General features: G+C 40.9%; 1 protein-coding gene across 2 annotated transcripts in view; it reads right to left on the bottom strand.

Annotated features, from left to right (window-relative positions):
• Positions 1-22625, bottom strand: part of LOC115358428 (protein kinase C beta type-like) — a 30682-nt gene extending 8057 nt beyond the window's left edge. Inside the window, exons 1-10 of one of the 2 annotated variants that reach the window (XM_030050419.1) lie at positions 22133-22625; positions 21492-21523; positions 10190-10272; positions 6649-6760; positions 3908-4036; positions 3032-3188; positions 2205-2339; positions 1900-1996; positions 1578-1721; positions 465-638 (exon numbers count right to left, since the gene is read on the bottom strand). In XM_030050419.1, the coding sequence (XP_029906279.1) occupies positions 465-638; positions 1578-1721; positions 1900-1996; positions 2205-2339; positions 3032-3188; positions 3908-4036; positions 6649-6760; positions 10190-10272; positions 21492-21523; positions 22133-22296 (1227 nt within the window). In that variant the 5' untranslated portion in view covers positions 22297-22625. The remainder of the gene's footprint in view (positions 1-464; positions 639-1577; positions 1722-1899; positions 1997-2204; positions 2340-3031; positions 3189-3907; positions 4037-6648; positions 6761-10189; positions 10273-21491; positions 21524-22132) is intronic. The other variant, XM_030050410.1, reaches the window with a different exon arrangement.
• Between the last annotated feature and the right edge of the window lie 4179 nt (positions 22626-26804).

Raw genomic sequence — 26804 nt, 5'->3', positions numbered from 1 at the left:
CATATTGATCCAGATGCAGCTACGACATCTCAAATCAGGAACACAGCAGCGCAGGAGGAGAAAAACTAACGCGCATCCAATGAATGAACTTTTTGGATTGTAATTTAAAAGTCTATGACAAAAAAGGAAAGAGACATTTTTTTAAGTTTTTATTTAATGAAGTAGATTTCGTCAAGTCTTTTTTCATCAACAAAAATGCGTGTTAATTTCGTCACAGTCAGTGTTTAAGGTTATTGATTTCATCTCGCCTTCGTCTCGTTTTCGTCATGAAAAAACCCATCGTTGATGAAAATATTTCGTCTAGTCTCGTCTGACGAAATTAACACTGCTACACAGTGAAAAGCTTCACACCCATTCCACATCAATAAATCAGCCGTCTTCCATGTTTCTGCTGCAATACCATCTTGTTTTTGCTCAAGTGTGCACACGTGGGTTTGTGTATGGACATCTGTGTCGTGCCCTACCATAGTCTGGAAGCAGGAGTGGAGCTGAGTGAGGAAAGGCGGTTTCCCAGACAGAGCGAGGACTCTCTTCTCCACCATGGTGCACTCTACATCATCATCCTGGATCACCACATCTTTCTTCAGGATTTTTATGGCGTACAGCTCCTCTGCACCCTTCCGCTCAGCCAGCATCACCTTTGGAGAGTCGACAAAAACTACATGGATGAGCTTCAGAAGAATTTTTTTTCCCTTTTTTTTGTAGCTACTGGTTCACTTGCTGTGCGCTTGTGCTGGGTATTGGCAAAGACTTCATCACAATACAAAATGTATCACAATAAACGATACAGTTTGTATTTGGATACATTGTATAGTTGTGAGTTGACTGGAAATAGATAAACAGACCTTAAAATACAACCTACTGCAGACCAATAAAATGTAAAACATGTTATGAGCTAAATCAGGTGACAAACTCACTCAAATTTTGAAGTCCATTAAAATGTAGATATGATGTCATAACACCATATCAAAATGAAGTGCTTCAGTAATACATAAGAACACAGGGGCTAGAAAAAAGCAATGGGCAATAAAACTGCAATAATTACAGTGATATATTTGTCTTCAGTGTAAACAGAAGAAATCAATAACATATTGATCAGTTTCAACATGATTATATTCCGTGACTGACACACAAATAGCCAATCATGTGGCAGGATTGAAGAAAGGAGGTTTGCATAATGAGCCTTTTGGTTTCTTCAGATTTCACTCAGAAGCATTAAGTAGTCATTAAAGGCAGCATATTAAGAATTTGATATAGAAAGAGATAATTATTGGTATCAAATGACATACATTTTATCGTGATAACATTTATGGTAATATATTAATGACATATTGCCAAGCCTGACTAGAAAATCCATGCAGGTTGGCAGAGAATAAAATGATGATACTGATCTGTATTTAAAAACATTTTACAGCCAGAATGTATATGTTGTCATTCTCATAGTGGAACATACAGAATATCAACACACACAACGTCTCTGCTTTAATACTGTTGTACAGACAGCCACAAATACTGTGTACATCTGTGTTTATGTGGTGGTGTGTGTGTGTGTGTGTGCATCTGTGCATGTGCCTCACCTTGCCGAAGCTGCCCTTGCCCAGCACCATGATGAAAGTGAAGTCGGAGAGCTTGACTCGGTCCTGGTTGCCATTGCTGTCATACTTACACACCGAGGAAGAGGAGGAAGAGTCTGTGGGCTTCCCTGGACCCACCCTCGCCCTCTGGAGCAGAGAGAGAGAGGAGGAGGAGGAATGGAAGGAAAATGGAGGGGGTAGAGAAAAGCAATATGTAAAAAAGTCTTATGTATTTAAAAAAAACAAAACAAAAAAAAAAAACAGAAAAACAAAGATAGTGCACATAATCCCACAGTGATTCTTTCACTGTGCATGTGCGTCCCACCTCAAATTTCTGTCGTAGTTCCTCGTTGCCTTCCTCTCCTTCTGGCTGGACGGGAACATTGAAGTATTCTCCTTCCTCCTGGGACAGCAGCTTAAACCTGAGCTCCGCAATAAAAACAGAGCAATGTCAGATAAATCCTGGATTACCACCAGACTATGAGACTAAAGCCTTTTATCTTGGTGCCACTGTTCCTTCTGCCTCGATTCCTCTCTTTCGCTCTACTCTTATGTAATTTCTCCCATACCCCCATTCTGCTGCATCTCTCCTTCTTTCCCTCCTACAATCTATTCATCCTGCCATCTTACCATCCATCAATCCCTTGTTTCTGTAGCTCTGAGATGCCAAAAGAGAGGGATCCCATGAAGTCATTCCTGCTGGTCAGATCCCAGTCCCACACCTCCACGGACAGACGACGGTCTTTGTCCGTTTCTTTTAAGTGGCTGAGGGATAGAGGCAAACAGGGAAAGAGAAACATGAAATGAAGAGGAAAAGAAAAAGATGATTCTTTAAAAACACAACAGAGAATGGCACTGATTTTTAAAACAATCAAGACTTATTCAGCATTCAAAACACTGGTTTGTGATTCTTGAAATTATAAGCCACTGTGTTATACGAACACACTGGCCAAAACAGACTTCCCAACATTAGAAAAAAAAAAAAAAATCTTAAATGTAGGTTTCTGAAAAGTCATTCACAATGCAATCAAGTTCTGAATAATCTGTGTCTCTTCTTAAAATAAGTATAAATGTTAATCAGTAAAATGGTATTCACTGATTTTTATGCAGATCACATTCGCGAACCTAACTTTTGTCTACAGTCCTTTTTCACCTGATATAAAAGCTGAGGTGCATAATTTAAAATTCACTTGCCTGTGACAGCCCTAGCAGTCACACTAACCCCAGAAAACCCCTAGAGTTTAGATGACAAAAGGTGAAAACAGGAGAGGGAATGGGGACAGGGTCACTTAAATGAGCTCCAGTTTGCTCTGAGCTCATGTGACTGAGAATGAGGCCAGGTGGGGGAGTTCAAAACCAAAAAAGTTTCTTTCCAACTCTGCCAAATGCGGTACATGCAAGATAAAGATGCACAGACTCAAGAGCAAAGACGCTTTATAAAGTGAGAGGTGTCTCACAAAGTGAAGTTCTCATTCCAGACGGGGTTGAGGCAACATTTGATAGTCTTGGTCTTCTGCTTGCTCTCACTCTTGGGGTCTGGGATCAGCTTGAGCTTGACATAAGGGTCTGACAGGCCGTTGGGGTCCATAGGCACCAGGTTCTTTGCCTCTTTGACTGGAGGAGAAAGAGGAAGAGGAAAAACACCACAGCTACGTCAGTTTCATCATTCAACTTGTGATTTGTCCTTTTCAGAGGACAAGCGGGACTGGGATCTGCAAGTCTGCAGTGTTAGTGCAACACTTTTCCTAAAACACTCCTAAATCTGCACTGAAAGCCTCAGTCTGGCCTGCCCTAAATACATCTGGCTACATTTGACAACACTTAACAACAGTTTAGTTTCTGTCCCATAATCAATCTAGAGCTGTCTGAGAGAGAGAGAGAGAGAGAGCAAGAGAGCGCGAGCGAGAGAGAGAGAGAGAGAGAGAGAGAGAGAAAGAGAGTGAGAGAGAGAGAGAGCACGTGGAGCACATGTCCTAGTAGTGATGTGGGTCAATCGTTGGATCATTGATCAACTAATGGACTTTCCAGTTTCAGTCTTGGGCTACTATAGAGCTCTGAGAGGCATTCTCTCTCTCTCTCTCTCTCTCTCTCTCTCTCTCTCTCTCTCTCTCTCTCTCTCTCTCTCTCTCTCTCTCTCTCTCTCTCTCTCTCTCTCTCTCTCTCTCTCTCTCTCTCTCTCTCTCTCTCTCTCTCTCTCTCTCTCTCTCTCTCTCTCTCTCTCTCTCTCTCTCTCTCTCTCTCTCTCTCTCTCTCTCTCTCCGTCTCCCTCTCTCACAATATCAAATTTTGTGTGTGTATGTGTGTGTGACAGAGACAGAAAGCAAGAGACTCACTAGTGACGGTGAGAACGTCCTCAGTGATTTGAGCGGAGATTTGGATGCGGCCTCTCCTCTCAGTGTGATCTGTCCCACACAGGCTGGGCACGTTGGCCACACAACGCTTATGGATGTTCATCATACAATCTAAAACGCACACAGAATTTTTGTTAATATCACAATACTAATCAAAGCCATACACTACATGAAATGAAATTAATGGCAACAAATAATTGGTTTGCAGAGCTTGATATCTGTCATTTGTAACTTTCAGATCCCCCTGTAACTGAGAGCACGTCTCTGCTTTTATTATTAGAACAGAAAAAGAAGGCAGTTTCAAAAATAAATTTGCATATTAAGGTTAAAAATGTAAAAATATCCACAGCACCTGAATTTAACTTCCTGCAATGATAATACTAGCTGACCTCTCTTGACAGAGAGGTCAGCTTACATGCAGTGTTAGCAGTTTAAAATACATCTAGACAGACACAGACATATAAAGCTGAGAATATTTCTTCACGATGAGGAAATCAAGGTTTCTGCACACCACATGTAGTTGTCCAGCCTGCCCACTAGATGTCAGGCTGCTATGATCTACAAAGATCTGCATTTCACTGGAATCTATCATACTGGTGAACAATTCCCAAATATAGTATGGGGGTTGGAGACAGCAGCCATTCCCAGTGGGAAATGAAAAGCAAGTAAGTAAGTCGTGAGGATAAGTTAACTTCTGCTTTCTGTATATTTTCCTTAATTTGACAATAACTTTATTATTTGCTTATAATTTCTCCTTTTCTTTCCCACTCAATCAGTTTGAAATAGGATTGAGTTTAAGTGCTATATGGATGTAAAAATGTTCTACACATAAAATAACCATGTATGTAAAAAAAAATAAGAGCAAAAAACAACTGTTATTATCACCTAAGCCACATCTGTCTTCAAACATGCTACTGAGCTATAACCAAACAAACATATTAGTATCCCAGACAAATGGCGACAGAAAGCTCCAGCAAAATGTATAGCTGGCAGCCAACCAAAACCAAACGTCTTCCAACAAGAAAATTCAGTAACTAGCGGCTTACCAAAAATAAATCTCTTACACCTGTTTGTCCCCTAAAAAGCCCTTCCTGGATTAAAAAAAAAACAGGATTTCTCTTTTGTGTGACATATTACGCTGTCTTCCACAACATTTCTGTGTTTTTCAGATGACTGAAGTTACTGCCAGATGGCTCGGTAGCTACCATAAGCAAACAGTATACTGTATCCTCTAACATTATGTTTGTCTTCCAGACAGGCTGCTGATGCTGAAGGTCAGCAAATATAATATCTAATAAGATGTTCTTCTTTCAGGCAGGTAAATGGAGATCTATGTACTGTGGCACTGACATGGGACATTTGGCATCAGTCATTCCTGGATAACAATGCAACGCACTTGAACCAGACAGCACGCACTGTTATATGTTCACCTGGAAACCCTTTCAAGCAGTCTGTACAAATTTCATTTACTGATCAAGTCTGTTAGTGGATGGAGTTTGGCCTTCAGATAAAGTACAACCAGATCACTTGGTATGAAGCTGACCAACAAAAACCCACATGTCTTTTCATGAGATGTTTTTCTCCCTGATTGTTTACTCTGTGCTGCTCTGGAAAACATGCTCAAACTTGATTTCTTGATTACTATGTGAAGACGAATATTTCTCTTTATATAACAAATCAAGAAACTAAGTGAAAAAAGTCAGACAAAATGAATCACATGAGACTATGTTCAGACTTTGGTATGAGGCATTTGCTTTACCAAGTTAATGTTAAGGACTTATTATATCAAGATTGTGCTACCTCAGCAGCTGGAAATCTTTTTTTGTGTTTGACGAAGGAGTGAGCAAGTTGCCTACAGTGTCGCCAATTACCTGTAAGAAAGCACTGCAGGTTTTAAGTGGATTACAATCAAAGGGGTCGGACAGTGGACACAAACACCTGCAGAGCTCCAAGGCTGCTCACCTCTGGGAAAGCCCTGCCTTCACCTAGCCCTGACCTTAACCACACCAAACTGAGTGGTCTTTGTGTCTGCCACCAGATATTCTTGATTAAAACTGATATATAAATAAATATTTCCATTAACAAGCATGTCAGCATTCAAATTTCATTTACTCAAAACCTGCACGAAGTGATTTCAGAACATCCTAAAACTAACCTGTGCTTTATGAAGGCTTTTGTCCCCATAATTACATAAAGCAATACCAAGTCACTAGGTCCACCCATTTTTGCTATTTGTCCATGTTTTTTTTCTCTCTTTGTTGTCAAATTCTGGCCAGGAATGTTGTTCCACCCACATCAATCACCTCGCCTCTTCAGCTTCATTCAAAGCTTCTCTGAAACCGTGCATTCTGCACATGAACATATCCCAATTTCAGATCAGTCACAAGGGTGCCTCTGTTGCTGCAATAATCAAAGCGGTGACAGGAAAAGTTCATTCAAAGCAGCCTACCTTGTAGCTGAAAGTCTGCAGGTCAGAGACAAACTAACAGCCTTCTGAAAGTAAAATATATCCTTCATTTCCATCTCAAAAATAAACTTTTTTTACTTAAACTTTTGGTTTTGCTACAACCAAGTTGCCAAGAACCCTGAAGCAGGACTGACTGTAAAAGCAGTTTGAGCTCTCAACACCCTCTAGTGGCCAGAAATCGCTTACTGTAGTTTTCAACATCCTTTGTAATCACTCATGCAGACACACAGACACAGATGCACAGAGGTGTACGTACGGTCACATTTCATGCCCTGGTGTATCAGCCCGTAGAGCAGTGAGCCACAGTGGTCACAGAAGGTGGGGCTTGAGTAAGTGTGGACCTTAAACCGGTGTTTACTACGAGGATCCTGTAAGAGAGAGAGGCACAAAGACAAGAGGGAGAGAGAGGAAAGTTTAAGGAAGAGTTTTATATCAAAAAAAAAAAAATGCCACAAATAAAAAGGCATACAAAAAGATGACAATTAGATCTTTGACCATTTACAACTACATGTGGAATGTTTTGTACTGAAAAAGATGACTAATCAGCATCTTAACAGTGATTATATGAACATAAAGTAAGAATATATAATAATTTACAAGCTCAAATTTGCAAATGAGCATAACACAGCAAAGTCTGTGTAATGGCCACAGTCTGTGTACAGACATGAACAGGTGCAGCTACTAGATGGTGCTGAAGTATCCTAAAGTTGCACAGTGTACCTTTAATAGGATGGTAAACCCCATGAAAACTGTGATTTTCTTGCCACTATTATTCTTGAGCAATATCATCATTCACTAGGTTTTGACCGTTCCTAAAAAACTCAAAATGAGGGTTTAAAGGCTGAATTTTCCAACCTTTGCTAAAAACTTTGGAGGCTTCAAGAAGTAGACTTGATGTGAGAAATTCCACGTCCAGATTTGCTAGCCCTTGTCTCTTGTTATATCACTTTAGACTGGTAAAACTGGCTTTTGAGCTAACAGTCACTGTTACCACTGCGTGTTGAGGCTAGTGGAAGATAATGACGTGGGAGGAATTAAAAACTGAGGTCGTGTTCTGATTGTATCACTCTACTCTAATATATCAATGTAACTTAATCCCCAGCAACACCGCTAGTTTGCCTCAGGAGAAATCAACCAAAAGGCCTCTATCTGTATAGAAAGGACTTCAGAATCTCACAGGTACAATGATGACAATAAAAAAAAAAAATGAAAAATTATATATTTTAGTTTACCATCCCTTTTAAGAATGCTGAGGCAGAGAAATTTTGAGCACGCATTTAATGAAAATATGACAATTCTGTCCACAAGTGGGAAATGCATAAGGGATGTGAAGCAGAAATTTATTCGATACAAGAGTTTACTCAGGTGTTACTCCACACCATCAAGGTTCCACAGAAAAGGTCTAATGAAGAGGAACTCCAGCTAAAAATACCAGAAAGACATGTGGAACCTGTTAAGCTGCATCTGAGAATGTACAGTTTTTAAGTATGCTTGTAGTAAAATTAATAAAGGTATATAGTTAATGGATTCAAGACTAAATTACCATTATCCCAATACCCAAGATATCCAAAAATAATTTCTCAGCTGTGATGGTAGGTGTTACTACAGCTGCTAGAACAATCCTCGGATACTGGAGATCTCCCAAGCCTTAAAGAACGGACGAATACAATGCCAAAGACTGCTTCATGTGACTAAGTGCTTGACAGGATGGAAGAAAAGAAAAACAAAAAGATAAAAAGAAAAACAATGCTTCAACCTGGTATTCTGTTTGGATACATAACAGCAAACCTGTTTAATTACTGAGGAGTTTAATTTAATGTCTCTACACATCAATCCAAGCCTTATCAGCATGAGGTTTCCATGTCTGTGCCCTGCATTTGGGTGTGTCTTTTCTCATTCAGGTAATTTTTCTCTTCACTATCATCTTTTCCCTGGTATAATATTAGGGCTGCACAAATGAAATAGTATTGAAATCGCAGTATGGATAAATGCAATATCCAAATCACAGCGGCTGCAATTTTTTGATAAAGTACAGATGTGACAGCATAGCATTATAAATGAACTAGAGAGGCACCCTGGCCTACCAATCACACTCTCCAGATGTAAGAAAAACTTGATAGTTTGGTGCAAACCCCAGCAAAATCACATCATCCTCATCTTACTAGTTTCTTTCCCAGCCGAAATGAAAATTACGATGCAAAAAATTATCACTCCCATTAAAATGGCAAATATCATCACAATCGCAATATCTCTCAAAATAATTGCAATATGATTTTTAAAACATATCATGCAGCCCTATATAATATGACATGTGAACGTCTCAGTGCTCAATGCTGATAAGGATTCTCTGTGGACTAACAAACACGCTGAAAACAATAAAAACTTGAATTAAAGTATTTAAAAAGGGGCAGACAACTGGCTGCTCAGATGTGATAAACCATCCTATCACATTCATAATATAGCCTTGCAATCATGATAAAGAGCAAATGTAAATATACAGAGAGAGAGAGAAAGAGATGAATGATGAGTGAGCGTGTTGGCAGGATATAGGGAAGGAAAACAACTAAATGACAGTGATATAATGAGAGAAACAGATTCATATGACTCAAGGATGTGGTATTCAAAATCCATGCTGAGTCACTGACTGTGTGTGTGTGTGTGTGCGTGCGTGTGCGTGCATTTGTGTTTGTGTGAGTGTGTGTGAGTGTGTGTGTATTTGTGAGAGATAGAGTTTGGTTCATTAACCTAAGGCAGCCAGGCGGCACATTCTCTCTTTAGCGATATGTCTCAATGTGATTTGGAGCTGACAGGTCAGCAAGAAAGAAGACAGAGGTTATATGGCGTGTGTGTATGTGATTATGTGTGTGTGTGTGTGTGTGTGTGTGTGTGTGTAAGTGTTAAGTGTACATGAAAGGCCAGTGCTGACCTGGCTCTCTTTACTGTCATATCATTTAACAGCAAAACAATCAGTGACCACATGCACAATTAATATTTAACTTCAACACAAACAGACACAACAGTATATAAACAAAAACTGCCTGCTAACAGCAGACTGCTCTTAACACAGGGAGGTGGAAAGATTCTAAAAGGGGATATTTTAATCATCAGACATAACTGCCTAATAGATGAAAAACTGAAATATGTGTTGTTAACAACTAAAACATACTCTCATATTATGAAAACTGCATTTTGTATTGCTATCATTATCATAATATCCAGCATGATTCTAACCTACATTAAATTTGCTTTTAAAAGCCTTTATTTCAATAAAAATGTCTATACAACTAAAAGGAAAATACAGACTATGTGTCAATGAGTCTACAGGTGTATCAAATTTGCACTTGTTTTTCTTTTGATTCTTGACTTTTTTAATTTTTATTGATTCTCTCACAATTTGCATTTGCAATAGTTTTTGGTGCAAAACAGCTTCATCCTATGCCGCCGATAATTGTATCTGACAGTGTCTGACAACAACAGCTATTTAAAAACTAGTGTAAAAACAAATACTCTGCAATGGCAGATTGTCACAGGATCTGTTCAGGCTCTGTTAAATGATTAACTGATGAGGAAATGCCATATGGCAAAACAACAGGAATGTCTAAACTGAATGATTTACTTGACTGGCCCTTCCCATATTAGGAGGGTTAAACTGGGCACCCAAATTATCTGTGTGTATCATTTATGAGGGGAAAATTTTCCATTATCACCATCTCTCGGCTATGATACCACTGTGGTGAAGCGTGGGGATGTGTGTGTGTGTGTGTGTGTGTGTGTGTTTGTTTGTTTGTTTTACTTACATCAGAGGCAGGTCCCTTGTCGGCCCCCGGACAGGAAAAGGTGACAAATTCATGACAACGTTTATGGACCACAAAACAGCACACTAGGGAGGGAGGAGACAAAGCAAATGTCATCCAAGTCTTCCTTCCAGCGATAAATAACACAAAATAACAACAAAGAATATTTCAATATGTCAGTTACAGAGCATTAGTCACCACACAATAGGCTACTGATATTTCAACATCTTCTGTTTGTCTCTTCCTTCCAGTTCAAATCTATATTTAGATTTACTGCTTCAGATGATTTCAAATTTAACTCCGGCACGGAGGAACAAGTGGTAATCACATCCAGCAGCATCAACACTGCACAAGGCAGCTTCACACACCAGCAGCTCCAAATAGCAGCAAGAGGTATGAAAAATTAGTCGAACACAATTTCCTCAGTCAAAGCACATTGAACAAATCAATACAACCATTCAACAACTCGTTGTTTTGTTTCTTTTAAATTCATACTAGGGCTGGGCAATATGGCCATCCATAATTTCAACAAATGCACCAGATATATAAAAAGACATTAAAAAAAAGTTAAGAAGAGATTGTTTGGTGAAGCTGAACAAGTGGCATCACAACTGTTTGTAACTAGGTTTGGGCGGGACCATGGCACTGTGGCATACCAGGGTATCCAGAAATCCCAAAGTTATGTTTTTCAACACCATCAAAAATACAAACTCTCTTATTTCTATTAAACTGACACGGAGATGCTGTACTGAGGTGATGTTGTAGTGCCACTAGAGGAACTGAGCTAAGAAACATAGTGACTGCAAGTGGCAGCGATAACGTTACAAGACTAAGTAAAAAAGAAAAATGCCTCTGCCCCTGTTTGGGAGTATTCGGGGATTAGTCCTGATGATAGAGGGGAGCCAGAAAACACAATCGCAGTCAGTCTGTCATCACCACCCGCACATCATCTCCATTCAGCCCACTGATGAGTCGGTATCCGCCGCAGCAACAAGTGTCAGTGGTTATCTATTCATTATTCTATCTACTATAAGTATTTAAACCCAGCCAGACTTGTCTAAGTACACTAAGTGCATATTAGGAATGCAGCATTGTCGGCTAGAAAATGTCATACATGATCCGGTGCCTTCTATCACCTGCAGTTCTGTTTTTATTCATTTATTTATTTATTTATTTTAACTGTTATTTATTTATTTATTCATTTATTTATTTATTTATTAAGCTGTCAAGGAAGTTATGAAGGCGTAAAAAAAAAAAAAAAAAAATAGGTACCACCTAAGCCTATCTCCTGTCATTACTGCCTATTTCATTTATAGGAAGTGGGCCATGCATGATGTAGTTGTACAAACAAGACAGCTGAATGAGGTGCACAGTGGAGACAACTAGTGAGTAAAATTAATTTCAGTTGGTTTTAAAAATAAATGTTTAGTCAGTCATTTTTTCCCTTACTTTTCAGAAGAGAGGTGTGTCTGTGTGTGTTTTTGTCTTTTTTTTTTTTTTTTTTAAATCGCTATACTGTTTTTTAATGGTAAGGTAAAGGTAAGGTCAAAAGGTTACTCAGTCCAATCTGTTACTTGACAAGAAACCAACCATTTAAAGTTATTAGACAACTGCTTTATTGGCAACCTCCATATTCACCACAAACTCCAAGTGCAACAACGGATACATTAATTTCTGTAGCCCCACAATAAAAGCTTCTCCCTCCTCACAATATATGATAACACGGATACTTTTACACAGGCCATTATTTGGACAACTGGATATACTGCAAACAGCAGAAATATAGTCTAAAATCAAAATCAGATCATCTTAAATCAAATTGTGCACTAATGAATTGAATAGTTGTTAAGTGAAAGATTGACACCCATAATTAATAATAATCAAAGCAATCATAATTAATCATGATCAAGTGCAGCAGTCATATTAACATGTCTCAGCATTTCAAATTCATAGATTTCACTGAGACAGCTAGGGAAAGATTTTACTTGCTGGCAAATGTGAATCACCATTCAGCTTTGTCAGAGTTATGACACAGAATAATGAGACAGCACACTGGTAGACTCCATCTGGTTACATGAAACTCTTGCACGTTTATTTTTTAAACATCAAAAAATGTAAACAACAGGGCAGCGATTTTAAAAGTGCGAGGGTTCTATGGGTGGGACATGAGCACACACCCTCGGCCCCGTTCCAGTCTCCACAACATGTCAAATCAAAATCAAGTCCATGCATTTCTACAGTTTCTTCACCACCACAAGCAATTAATATTGAGCTCAAAATGTACATGGCCGCGCCACGCCCATCACCCCGAGATACGACCACTCACCAGCACTCACATAGCACAGTATTAAGAACTGACGCTTTTCACTGTCCTGTTTTTTGCTGTTAAGACATACAACACCTAACCTAACACAGCCAGCTAATCTCACAAGTTCATTTTCTTTTGACTCGCAAAAATCACGTGGCCACGCTGCAACCTAAGCATCACTGGAAGCCACAGAACAACCGGACCAATCAGCGTCATGTGAGGAACTGCAGGCAGTACTCGAGTTGAGGGGGCAATGAGGGTGGATGGCATCCCCCCTGAAATAAAAACGGTCAAAAATCATCCACCTTGTAAAACTGCCATCCCCACTTTTCATCAAGTGAAAAAAATTGACCACTCCCCCTGAATTTTTTTTACAACTCGACTACTGACTACAGGTGAGGCTCAGCTGAGAAGCTACAGGACACTGAATTGGAAAACAGAAACAGCATGCCAATGTAGATTTTCCTTCGAAAAATGCAAAACACTTAGAAATATATTTGCTCACTTTCAACATAACGAGAAACGAAATCAGAGCATGGCTGTTCCAGGTGATACAGGCTCTGTGCTGTAATGCCTAAGCATTTTTCTAGAGTGATCTGAGCCAAAAAGAGAGGTGAAATGTGAGGATTTTGTCCTCTTTTACATGAAAATTTGGGATGTGTTAGCTTTTCACATTTTTTGAATATGCCCATTTTGGGGTTTAGCACTCCACTGAGAATCATAATGTTGAAGGTCAACCTTCTCTTCCAACACTAACAAACAAACTAACTGTGTGTGTGTGTGTAGCTATAGATATAGATATATCTGTGATAGGCCGCTATCAGGCGATAACATCGGCCAACCGATTACATGGGTTGGGCAATATAAAAGAATATCAAAGCGATGAGAGAGGCAGAAGGTCTAATGGCGGTGAGTTACTCTGGACCGAGCACTCACTCACTGCTGTTTAGGTCAGTTTGTGTTTCACTCTTAAATTTCAATTCGTCACTTCTTGTGGGTATACAAATACACATAAGTGGCATCAGGATTTTCTCTGGGTAACAAGAATCTGTTTTGTCTCAATCTGAGGAATGTGAGGATTGTGTTGTATGTGCAGCCGACTTTGTGATTTAGACTGATCAGACAGGCGTATTTGACATAAAAATCTTGCCTAGTGAAGCTTTGACTGTTTCCACTGCTGCTAATGACTCACAGTACAACCCAATAATGTAATTAGCAGTAAATATTCACAGCTCATATTTCTCCCAAAGTGGCTGAATTATACCGCAAATATCAGCGGACAACTAGGAACAATAAAACAAATCCACCCAAAGGCTCTCTCTCTCTCTCTCACACACACACACGCACACGCAGGTTGACATTACGGACCGGTTTAATCTTAATTATTCACATTCTTATCACATATTCATGAAGCTCTGTGGCAACTGGTGCCACTTTCAACATGTTTTTAGCAGTTGAGCAACAGAGTGCTCACATATATGCACGTGTGTGTGAGTGTTCATCCAAGTGTGCATGCACATGTGTATGTGTAAGTATGTATGTATGTATGTGTGTGTGTGTGTGTGTGTTTTAGGAGGGGTGACATCTGGGGACACCTAGACCTAGATTCTGGCCAGTGTAGTTTTTCTTAGCGGGCGCTTTCTGTGCGCCAAGGTCTCCTTCTTTTCTTTTTCTTCCTCTAAATGCCAATGGATAACACAGATACTGCAGTGGCTTTGGCTTGTGTTTTAACTCCACAGAAGGTGTGAGGATGGTACACAGGGTGGAACATGGTCAGACAATGTCCATCTGTAACACAGTACAAAGCAAAGGAACAGACAAACTGCCAATCTTTGTGTGTGCAGACTGTTGCAGAGGAGAAACGAAACAAGGGTGAGAGAACTACAGCGAAAGGAAGACACAAGAAGAAAGACAGAGACTAAGTCAGAGAATGGTGTGTGTGTGTGTGTGTGTGTGTGTGTGTGTGTGGGAAGGGATGGGGCACAGCTGGGTTTGAGGCAGTGTGAGGGGGTGGAGAATTCATTTGTGTGTTTGCAGAGACACAGAGTAAGAGAGGGAGGATGGGACTAACAGAGAATTGGCTGTAAAGAATGGAGCGACACAAGGTAGAGTTACACTTCAGGGTATGGTTCATAAATCAGCTGTCACCCATATGCATGTACGTGCACGCACACACACACACACACACACACGCACACACACATACACTACTGAAAGATGGGCCTACTGACCTGCTGAGGAGGTCTTTGGTCTGTTGCCTAGCAACCAGGCAGAGCCCTTGAGTCTAGACACCGCCCCCTCGTCTGACGGACAGCATTAGCAACAAATCAGAGCCGGTCAAAAACATTCCAGCAGTGATTTGACAGGATGAGAAGGTGCTGACAATTTGAGATGTGCTACTACGGCACAAGGAAGTTGCACCATCTTGTTTGCTGACTGGCCTTCTCAAAACAGACAGAGAGGGAAGTTTGTGCACATCAACACGCCTTAATAATATTAAGAGGACTCGTAATCTGTGCAATCACAAAAGAGAGCACTATCCTTTAGTGCTGGGCGATATGGACAAAGAAAAAAAAAATCACTGCAGGGGTGACTATTGGTGCTTTCATGAGATATTTACAAGATTTTTTGAAAAACAGTCATTAGTAATGATTAGATATGATGACCAAACAGGTCGAGCCAAATAATACAATAACTAGAACAGTCTAATACGTTCAGAAAATTGTGTCTTTACTGTAATGCAGCATTTAAAACAAAGAAAAGACAACATTTATGCCATATATTACAGTATCCAAAATCCCAGACAATATCTAGGCTCATGAACAAGACTGACCACGCTTGCTCTTTTTCCGGCGACGGCTTCCTTCTCATTCACACAATTACATTGATACCCGGGAGCCGCCCAGTTCAATGCCCGGCTCCTACTGCTGGTAGCTGAGGATGTGGGTGTTAAGTACCTTGCTCAAGGTCACACTGCTCGTAGCCCTTACATGAGATTAGCATCATCTGGGGTTGTATATGGGAATATCGTGATAAGGCGTAAGTGTTGTCTTTTCCTGGTTTTAAAAGCTGCATTACAGTAAAAGAATTCAATTTTCTGAGATCGATACACTGTTGTAGCTGTTCTGTTATTTGCCTCAGCTTAGTCATCATATCTACATTACTAATGACTGTTTATCAAAAATCTTTTCTGTGTAAATAGCTTATGAAAGCCTCAACAGTCATCCTTACAGTAACAGCACAATATTGAGGTATTTGGTGAAAAACATTGTGATATTTGGTTTGGCCATATGATCTAGCCTTTGTTGGAAAAAAAAGGGAAAAGCCTTGCTCATTCACTTTCCACCGCCATACTGTCAGAGCTGGTCAGGGGATTTTAAACCAGCTGGAAGAATATGGGTCACAAGCCCTCTTCTCAAATCTCTAGGCTACTGCTGCCCCAAGAAAGAACACAAGAGTGTTAAAATTACATGCTTCAGCCCTTACTGAAGCACAAGCACTCTCCAGGCCTGGCATCAATTTGTTGTCATTTGCTGCGACTGGGTCCTCTAACCATCATTCTTGTCACATCGCGACATTTTGGGTAGATTTCCGCACCCTAACTCCTGCAATCTTCAGTTTACTGGCTTTGGAAAAGATCTGCCTGCTGAACCTGATTTCTTATTCAGGACTGAAAGAGCACGCTGACACGGAGAGCAGGAGTATTCTAAAATACACCATGTGTTTGTTTTCTCAGCCACAGTTATGTCACCAAAGCGTCTTGTAATCAATACCTTACATTTGCTTGCACCTCACCCGATCAATAAGAAAGATACTATTTCAATTGTCTATCAAACAAGCAATGACCAGGATTAGATTTCACCCACTGCCTAGAGCCAATCAATAGTGAAGAAACTGCTTCAAGCTGAGAGACACAAGTGTTTTTGAAGTTCAACTCATTTTTTTAAGAAATACCAAACAAAATTATAAGTAATGTTAATGGAGCTGTGCAGCACTGCGCTTATCTATGAAGGGAAATGGTTTCCTCTTTGAGCCATTAGGGTTTATGGAGGATGCAGTAAGTGTATAAGCGGCTGCAGAAATTAGGATTCTGGTCTTATCTGCACTATGTCTGCAACATTTTATCATTCATATTCCATGGTGTGAACAACATGGCCATAGGAGTCAAAGAGAAAACCGATTATGTCCTTTGCCTACGAGGAGGAACCAAAAATGTTTAATAAAACTTTTTTTTTTTTTTTTTTTAAATCTTGAAGTCTAGTCAACTTTGGGAAGTGACAGCTGTGCAACCAGCCACTGTGAACATCAGCTACTGCTCTGTCACCTTGCTGGTTCACTGGTCTAATGGCACGACTTACATTATGTTGCATCTCCATCAGTGTTGTGCCATTGTGACTATTTAATAAGGGATGTAAAACAAACAAACAAACAAACAAAAAAAAAACAGTTGTTCAATACACAATATACCCCAAAAATGCCATACACCCCCCTGTACGAGCCATCTAACCACACACTGAGCAGATAAATGAATGAATATACCGAAAGTGTTTTTTGTTTGTTTTAAATAGTCTAAGTAGAGTTTTCCCAAATCTCTAAATGAAGAAGATATTTTTGCAATAAGACAAAGTATAGAGAATAATGGAAACTGTGGTGTTTTTTTTAGGGGTGTAACAGTTTACAACCATTAGGAACAAAAGAGGAAGAATGTCTGCACTGTCATATGAGTTGGCCTATAGTTTTGGTATTTCTGCAAGCCTGTCGAGTGATCAAAAAATACTTATACTTCTCTGCTTCAGTAATTAGATGTTCATTGTCAATTTTGCCAACTTAAAAAGATAGGTTCATCATTTTTTTCTACCCAGGCTGTATTAACACAACCTCACTGCTAGCTTTAGGGACAGTAAACTTTCCACTTTGCTGCAGCTTCTTGCAAGCCCAACACAATCCAGTAGGAAAAACATTTTTAGGCTCTCAAAAACCATTATAAATGTCCTTTTTGAAACAGGAAACTAACAGTGGCATGTGTCAGTTTGATTTGTTCTGACTACTCATTACTATGTTGGGACGTAATTTTTACAACAGCCCCGGTACATCCCAAACATCGATGAACTTCCACAGAACACCCCAGGGAGCGGCTTCAAAAGCTGTAGGTGACGTAGCTTAGAGGATGTGATAGAAAAATCTATTTTCATAAATGCTAAATAACATCTGTTGAAAAGCATGGGGGGGTGGGAGGGGGCAATTTTAAGACACATTTGACTATACTGTCAAAGAGCCTACAAACAACGGTCCCGTTGGATCATGTTGAGGACTAACAAGAAGCTACAGCAGAGCAGTGAGTTTCTCATCCCTGAGGCAAGCAGTAAGGTTGTGCTATGTACGCTTACTAATGATGGGAATCAAAATATTAACACAGCCTGAGCTGAAAAATATTCAAACTCAGCTTTAACTTGTGAGAGAGTACGCCATGAGCAATTCACAACCACTCTGGAAAAAATACAATCAATGTCAGGAGCATACTTCACTCAAACAAAATACAGTGAGCTACAGCCATAAACTACAGCCAGACATTTGTAGAGGAGGTTATAATAATTTTTTGGTTGTTTGATGTTGCTGATTGTCTGTCATTTTGAAAAATGTACCACACATCTGTTTTAAATGAAGTATTCCAGTTGCTTTTTTTTTAAGAGGGTGACCACTCCGTAACACAGCCAATAGAAACATCATTTTTCTTTGTCTCACTGATTTATATTAGGATGAACACGTACATGGGATGTAGCACAATGCAAACACAACAGAGGCAATGTAGCAGCTTTCATCTACACCAAAGACTGTATCCCCTCAATGCACTAGAGTCAAAAGAGGCAGCGGACAATTGTCATATACTATTCCTCTCTTTCTCCATATCTCTGCTCTCTCTTGCCACTTTCACCTGTATACTAAAGTCCCAAAATGCTACTGCTACTGCTACTGCTACGCAAATACTGTGTCTACTCTGCCCAACAGTATTTTGAAATGTCCTCTGGCCACCATTTTTTATACTAAAAATAGTGCGCAGTATGCAGTGGCCACCATTTCTGGGAAATCACCACTGTGGCTATGAATGGATTTAGATCCTTTTTAATTTCTCTTTCCATATTGCTTTCTGTGCTATCAGAACCGTCCACTACGGTCCTAAATGAGACAGGACTGAAAAGTATCTTGTGGAAGTCTGTCTTTCAGAATTAGCAGATAGATTGATTTTTTATGTTACAACATAAGACAACTTTTCGAGGCAAAGCAGATGGGTGACTGTCCCAACAGCTACTATGACAACTGTTTCACTCTAATCTTTAAAACCTCCTTATGTCCTCTTTATTAATTAAGCACCCCTTTCCATTATAATCTATTCTGCCAGCAATATTTTGTAACCAATATATAAATATTTTTTGTTCCACTTTGCATAAGCAATTGTGGATTTCTCTATTTGGAAAATCTTTTGAAAGATTTCTTGTGAAATTTGAACTTGGCCAAAAGCAAACAACCTTACAACAGTCAGTCCAAACACTGATCAGACATCTGGATCTTTCTCTGGCAGGAAATGATAAAAAGGGGTACTTCCTCTTTTTTGCTACCAGCGTACACAAACACACACACAAACACACACAAACACACACACACACACACACACACACACACACACACAGAGGCAGGCACAAACAAATGCAAACACACATTGGTAAAGAAGAAGTGAAGGTAGAAAGGTGGGAAACCTCTACCTGCAGAACAGGTATTAAGCACACCCATGATGGACAGCATACATCTTTGTCATGCAAAGACACATAAGTCTTCACACACTCTCTCTCTCTTACTCACACACACACACTTCCTGCATGTCAGAACAAGTCTACACCAGATGTCTAACATTCCACCTGACCCTGAAGAGAGAATGCTGACTATCTGTGTGTGCGTGCGTGTATGTGTGTGCGTGTGTGAACACATGTCTTGCGGGCAAAATCTATCTACACCCTTTTCCCTAGTTCCTCACTCCTCTCAAGACTCACCACTGTTCACAACCTCTCATTTCTCCGTTCCTTCCTGTTTCATTTATTATTTTCCCGCATTCTCTCAGTCTCTGGTAAAATATACAACAAAGAAATTTGAGAAAAGGAAATCTAGTTATGTTTATGTATATATTATACATGTATGTACTCTTGATGGCAGCCTGAAACACACACACACACACACACACACACACACACACACACACACACACACACACACACACACACACACACACACACACAGTGAAAACTCTCCACCATCTTCTAACTATGATGAACTTAGGGTGAAGACGCCTTTGATTCCTGGTTTGTGATTGACATTAAGCTTTTTATAGCTTCAGTATGAAAATAGACCTTCTTTTGAGGCATCGCAAAACAGCTTTGAGGCAGACTAAGACTCACTGTCTAATAATATGAGAATGAATATAGATCAGTTTTCTTGTGGTGCGGTAAGGAAGCAATGCGTTTTTACGTTTCTATATATTGCCTTTTCAAAGTTGAACACAACTGTAAAAGCATCAATCACATCTACCCACCATCTACCCACCAACCCCACAAATTCAATTTCCTTTATCTGTGCCAGAAACATTTATGTATTGTGTGTGTGTGTCCTGTATATGCATAATCAGTTTAGAGCTATTTGCCATACACAAGCCCACGATTGTGCAAGTGCTCTGACTTACACACACATAAACTAAAGGGTTAATTTTCTCTACCCACAGTGCATTTCCTGTATCACCAGTAAAACTGTCAACAACTCGCTAATCTCAAGAGATGGGAGTTGTACACCAGCACTTAAACTACACCACCTAACACTTAAAGTACATCTATCTAACACAACAGCCACTCAACTACTAACCAAGTGTAAAATTACAGAACTATAGGGAACTTTGGTAATTTTGCTCCTTCAGTGCACACGACATATCATGTGATAGTAACCAGACAAGCAGGGTGGGTGTCCAAGATAGATCTATCAAGAGGAGGAAGTGAAACAGTAACACTCAATGCACTAACATGCATTTGATTTGTACAGTCTCTGATTATGGCATTACTATCAGGGTTCATATCAGTGCTTTTCTGTGACTTTTCCATGACTGCTGCGCAATGTTCAGATTAATTTCTATGACCGCAAGAAACTATTTTTGGAGCTGCCACAGAGAGGGTGTTTTTTTTTTTTTTTTTTTTTTAACACTATACATGCTGTGAAAGTTGGTCTATATTTCAAATACTATGTGAGCCTCTTGAGAGCAAATGAGTGCCTAACCCTTCTTCACCAAACCAAACACTCAATGGAAATCCTCAACTGTCACCACAATGGTAGCCAAATAATTGGTCAATTCATTGGTCAATCAATCTTTTAAGAGTTTATGCTGCTTTGGTTTTCCATGATTTTTTCCAGAAACACATATATTGTCTTCTCCCGGTTTTCAATGACCGTATGAAAACCGCACTTGACTGGGTTGTGTTTTCATTTCGCTGAGAAGAACCATGCCTAGACCCTTTCAGAGACATACACACACCCAGCACCCTCCCACCTCACATTTTGTATATCAGTCAGCTGTTGTCCTCAACGACAGGGGGTGAATAAGACAGTGAAAACCGGTTTCCTCGTCTGTCTCGGCCACATCTCCTCTTAGCTAAACTGACCCAGACTTCTCACCTTTCACCAGTCTCTTCGGGTCGTCTCGCTCTTACATCTTACGCTCTGCTGCTGGTCTCGTCAGAGCCGTCTCGCTTTCATTGCGAGCCACCACCTTTGAGTCTGACTACCATCTCCCACAGCGCCAACGAGGCCTCAACAATTGCCCAGCAGGTCTAAGTTAATGTAGCCCTGCAGCTCTAAACACACAGCACAAACACAAACACAGCAACAGCCCTGCAGACGGTGAACATCCTTCCACACACCCACAGCCATATGTAGCGGGGAGATTTGTGAATGAGCCACTGCTCTTACCTTGGCACTGGAATCCCTGCTTCCCAAAGCCCCTGCAGGACACAACAAGACAGGGATGAGAGATTTGTACATTTGCAACACAGACATACCAACAAGTCATGTGACACACACATCCAAACACATGCACACACACACACGCACACACATTGACGCCTACAGTTACCACCTACACACACACACACACACACACACACACACACACACACACACACACACACACACACACACACACACACACACACAGCTGCAGCAGCAACAGTGGGGGCCCTGTGTGTAGCTGCATTCCTCCACCAGATCTCCGGTTCACGGAGATAGATGGCTGGTCGATGCGGTAAACACCGAGCAACGACTGCTCTGCGGCTGCCGACACACATCCATCCCACAGGCCCGTGTTACTGTCGCATTGTGTAAAACTGGGGAATGGCGCAACGCAGCGCCCTGATCAACAGCACTTAATGAAACACTGCGGTGTCTGAATACAATATGTGTGTGTGGAGGCCAGAGACACCCGCAGCAGCAAGTGAATCACCTGTGTCCTGCAGTCACTCTCTCTCTCTGTCTCTGTCTCCCACGCACACACATATACACACACACGCACGCACGCACGCACGCATGCACACGCGCGCACAGCACTCACTCACCAGATGAAGTCTGTGCAGTGGCTGCAGAAGGTGGGCTGCTTGAAGAAGCGCGCGATGAACTTGTGGTTCTTCACCTCGTGCACATTCTTCTGGCGGAGGGCTCCCTGGCGGGCGAAGCCGCGCGCGCTCTCCGGTACCTCTCCGTCGCTGCTCGGGTCAGCCATCTTAACGAGGAAGCGGTTGTCCGACGGGGAAGGAGCGAGAGCCGAGAGAGACGGAGAGAGGGGGAAGACGGGGGAGAGCGAGGGAGAATGAGTCGCGGTGCAGGTGCCTCCTCCACTCCGCCCCGCTGACCGCCTCTGTGTCGCTCGTGCTCCCGGTGTTGTCTGTCTGTGCCCAGCTCGCGCTTCACTGCTGCTGCTGCTTCCGGCGGGTCCCCGTGCCGCGCGCCTGCTTCCCTGTTCGCACCAATGTTGCTGCTCTTAGAAACCCCTCCGTCTCTCTCTCTCTCTCTCTCTCTCTCTCTCTCTCTCTCTCTCTCAACCTGTCTCTCTCTCACCCACCTCTTTGTCACTGTCTCCTCCTCTTGTCTCTCGTTCTTTTTTTGTCTCTGTTACAAGTGACACTCAACTTTGTGTGTGTGTGTGTGTGTCTCGCACCTATGAAGCAATCCCTCACTCCTTCACAAACAATAGTATCACAAGTTGAACCACAGCTCCTGCATACTTTCAGGTGGGTAGACTATAGGTTTACTGTAAGACACACACACTCTCTCTCTCTCTCTCTCTCTCTCTCTCTCTCTCTCTCTCTCTCTCTCTCTCTCACACACACACACACACACACACACACACACACAGAGGAGAGGGGGCGTGAACATCTTAAGGGCTTCTTTCCAAGTCACAATCACCGCTTTCTGTAAAACTGTTACAACCTGAGATTCATCAGCCAGCATTGCAGATGACAAATACCATCCTCAAAGACAGAACTATTTTTAGGCCATGACGGTGAGATAAACATGATGATAAAGATAATCTTTAATCATTTTGAACAATAAGGCATCATCAAGTGGGTGATGATCTGACAATCTGACTGAATGGAGCTGGTCATCTTACCACTAACACCACAGGAACAAGATTAGGGCTGTCACTCACTCGGCCTCAGGACAGTCACTGATTTATTGACTGCAGCCATGGAGTCAATGAATCAATACTACTTCATGTTAATACTTTGTTACTGCTATGAAGGTGATACTGGTTTTCTGTTTGGAGGCAGACCTATGAGAGAAGATTTTGAAACTGCTTCCTCACAGCAGAAACACTGAAGTCGCTTCAGTCTTACATACTTAGGGTTGTGTTCGCGCTATATGGTCAGAACAGACATCAGCATTATAGTCCTGCCAAGTTTAGGGTGCAACAGGTTCTGTGGGCCTGCAGGCGAGGGGCGTGGCCACTGGCAAGGAATCACAGCAATCTTGCATAAGACTTCCCAGGAACTTTTATTTCTGGTAACATATGTAGGTATTGCACAGTGTTTTCGGGCAGTCAGAGTGTGGAGTGGAATATCATTTTCAGCAGGAAAAGTCTTATCATGTCGCCCACCGTATATCCTGTTGTGCTCCAAGTGAAAACAACAGAAAAAATCCACATGGAGATTACATTCATGGGCACTGTAAAAGGGCAGTTTGTGAGTCACAAGGCAAATGAGACTTTGCCTCAGCTCCCCATTAAGCACTACAAGGGGAAGACAAGATAAATAAGAAAATCTAAGACTAAAGTGAAAACCCAAGATTAAATTTGCTGCAAAAACCACATAACGGCAGTTAATAGCTTTATATCTATATAGATATATCACATCTCAAGTGTATGAATGATTCCTGCATCATATTTTTAATAAGACAAGATACCATAATTCAAGTTCTTGTTTATTCTCTGTTCTGGTATAAAATTACAAGAAAAAGTTAGCGACATCACTTTTGCTCTGAGCCCTTCACTGTGTGCACATGGATCTGGAATGCTTTCCATCCGATGCTGTGAGTTGGAAAGATTAAACTCGATCTCCTGGCAGAAATACCTTTTGCTAATTGGTGGGGATTTTTGATTGAACAGAAATGGTGGTGTAGCCATCTGTCATGCAGGCAGGCACAGGAATCTTTTGTTCTAGACTGGACAGGGAAACAACAAGAACTCCTTGTGCTTTTTGGTATGACTTTCATTTGTGACGGATGCATTTTTCTTGATGCTGTCTTTTATGCCCAGGAGTTGCACATAGGTTTGAGTTGTGTGTATGTGATGAATATACCTTACCCTAATCATATCTAATCCCCTCTCAATAACCATATATGAGCCTAAGCCTCCTTGTTATGCTGGAGTTTCCCTTATTTTGACAGAACATTTGGCAAATCACTTTGAGTTTGGTAACAAACCACAAAATCTTGTGAGAGAACTGCAAGAAGGAAATGATTTGTTGGTCAAATCACTTTAACTGCAAGTATTGCGAAAATTTTGAATTTGGAACAACAATATGCTTCGACAACTCTATATAAAAAACAATACAAAAACATTAGACCATCTATTCTTGTTCTCACCTCTGCAGGAGAACGAGACAGGGCTGTGTTCTCAGACCGCTGTTATTTGCTTAGCTACAGAGAACTGAACTGGAAGTCATCGTTATGCGTCATTTGTTTGCAGTAAACCAGCATCTCCACTGTTTGGTGTTTATTCCAAAATCCCCATGGACAAGCCTAGTTGTAGCTGGACGGCCACTGCGGCTTGAATCACTGAAACAGATCAATTTTTACTCTGTTTCATGCTCTTAGTGTGTCTGTGTGTACATGCACCAGCTCGTAATTCCACGTGACCAAGCACAAGGCAGAGACGACATTGCCCACCATCTGTCAGTCTGATCACTTTAGCCCAGTAAACAGCCTTTCTGCAGTTTGGTCACCGCCCTATTGACACCCCATTTCACTCAAGGATGGCCGGGCTCAGCTGGGAACATTCTGTATTCCTGGCTGGCCCTGCCTGGACAGTATGGCAAAAATATGAATGAGTCTTTTCGAAAAATACGTCAAATAATGGCTGTGTATCCAAGAGAAATGCTACATTTTGTTCCAAGCACATATTTACACATCCATTAGCGTCACATTTGTGAGTGTTAATCTTGAAGTTATTTATTTTGTGCTGATAAAATGCTAATAATTCAGGAAAGCTGACCACAGTGAGGAACTATATGTGTTTTTGTTGCTGGAACTTAAGTTCCTGACTGTGTTGTACACAGTACAACAGTATTTTCATAGCTTTGCACCGAACTGTTATTATTGTTGCTATTGCTCATATACTGTATATTTATTTTAGTATGGAATGCCGCCAGATGGCTGTGATTGACTGTAGCAGTCCCGTTTCCCAAACAAGCAGCATCTCAGTTGCAGCATTTGATGTAACTAGAAAAAAGCACTCAGCTGAGCACATTCCTCCGCCAACACTATGCAACTGTTGAGATATGTCAGTTCCACATATTCCATATTCAAGAGTTAATTATTCCCACTGCCACAAACCCCTTTGGCCAATCACTGTGAGAAGCTAATCTGTGCTTCCTTTCCCTATGACCATCCTTTCCACAAGGTTTCATGATGTTGCATAAATTTGTACAAAAGTTACATGCATGTGAAGCCACGACTGGTACCACACACTCCTTTTGCCAATCAGTATATGAAAATGAATCTCCTCTTCCTTGCCACATGACAAATAAACAAACAGACAGAATGGGGTGAAAACATAGACCGGAAGACAATGCACAAAGGTGATGTTAGCTTATATTTTAAGAGGCAAAACCTAGTAGCCAATAGCCAGCAATCCTAACCATTTCTCGCAAATTCCATTAATATTTTCCATAAGGATTTTACAACACATACTAAATGGTCAAAATACTAATTTACAGCCAACAAAAATACACCAGACTGCAGCCTGCAGAAACAATACAGACACAAAGTTTCACCCTGTGCATTTAACAGTTACTGTGTGACTCAGCCTCACACCACATTTCATACCACATGTTTGGGAATTTTTGAGGTATAAGTTAATGTGTGTTATACTTAACATTGATTAAAAAAAAAAAAAAAAAAAGTTCCCTTTTAAACGGCACTGGAGAGCTTTGTCTGTTTATGAACTGTTATTAGAAGAACTAACCAAGAAATAATAAAGACTTAAAGGGGGGGCATAAGGATTGCTGTGTCAGTCCACCTGTCAGTCCATCTATTCAACACTTAACATACTGTATCTTGAAATCTGTTGGTCTGATTGCCATGAAATTTGGTGAGCACGTTCATGCTCCACAGATGATGAACCTTATCAGTTCTGGTGAGCTCATGACTCTTTCCCCTTGCACCATCATCAGCCACAATTTTGGTTTGTAGACGATATCCCAAAATCTATAGGGCAAATTAGCATGAACTTTCATTCATTCATCTTCTAAACCGCTTATCCTCACTAGGGTCACGGGGGGTTGCTGGAGCCTATCCCAGCGCTCATAGGGCAAAGGCAAGGAAACACCCTGGACAGGTCGCCAGTCCATCGCAGGGCAGCATGAACTTTGGAAAGTGCATTAATACACCTCTGAGGATGAACCCAGTCAGTTTTGATCACAAGATACTGTATCATAAAATGTAATCAGTATGTTACCATGATATTTGGTGAGTGCATTCATACTCCCCAAAGAAATATTCCTCTTGATTATG

This window comes from Myripristis murdjan, chromosome 1, assembly GCF_902150065.1.
Source record: "Myripristis murdjan chromosome 1, fMyrMur1.1, whole genome shotgun sequence".
NCBI lineage: Eukaryota > Metazoa > Chordata > Actinopteri > Holocentriformes > Holocentridae > Myripristis > Myripristis murdjan.
Note: the sequence above shows the minus strand (reverse complement) of the source record. Positions and strands in the feature narration are given on the sequence as shown.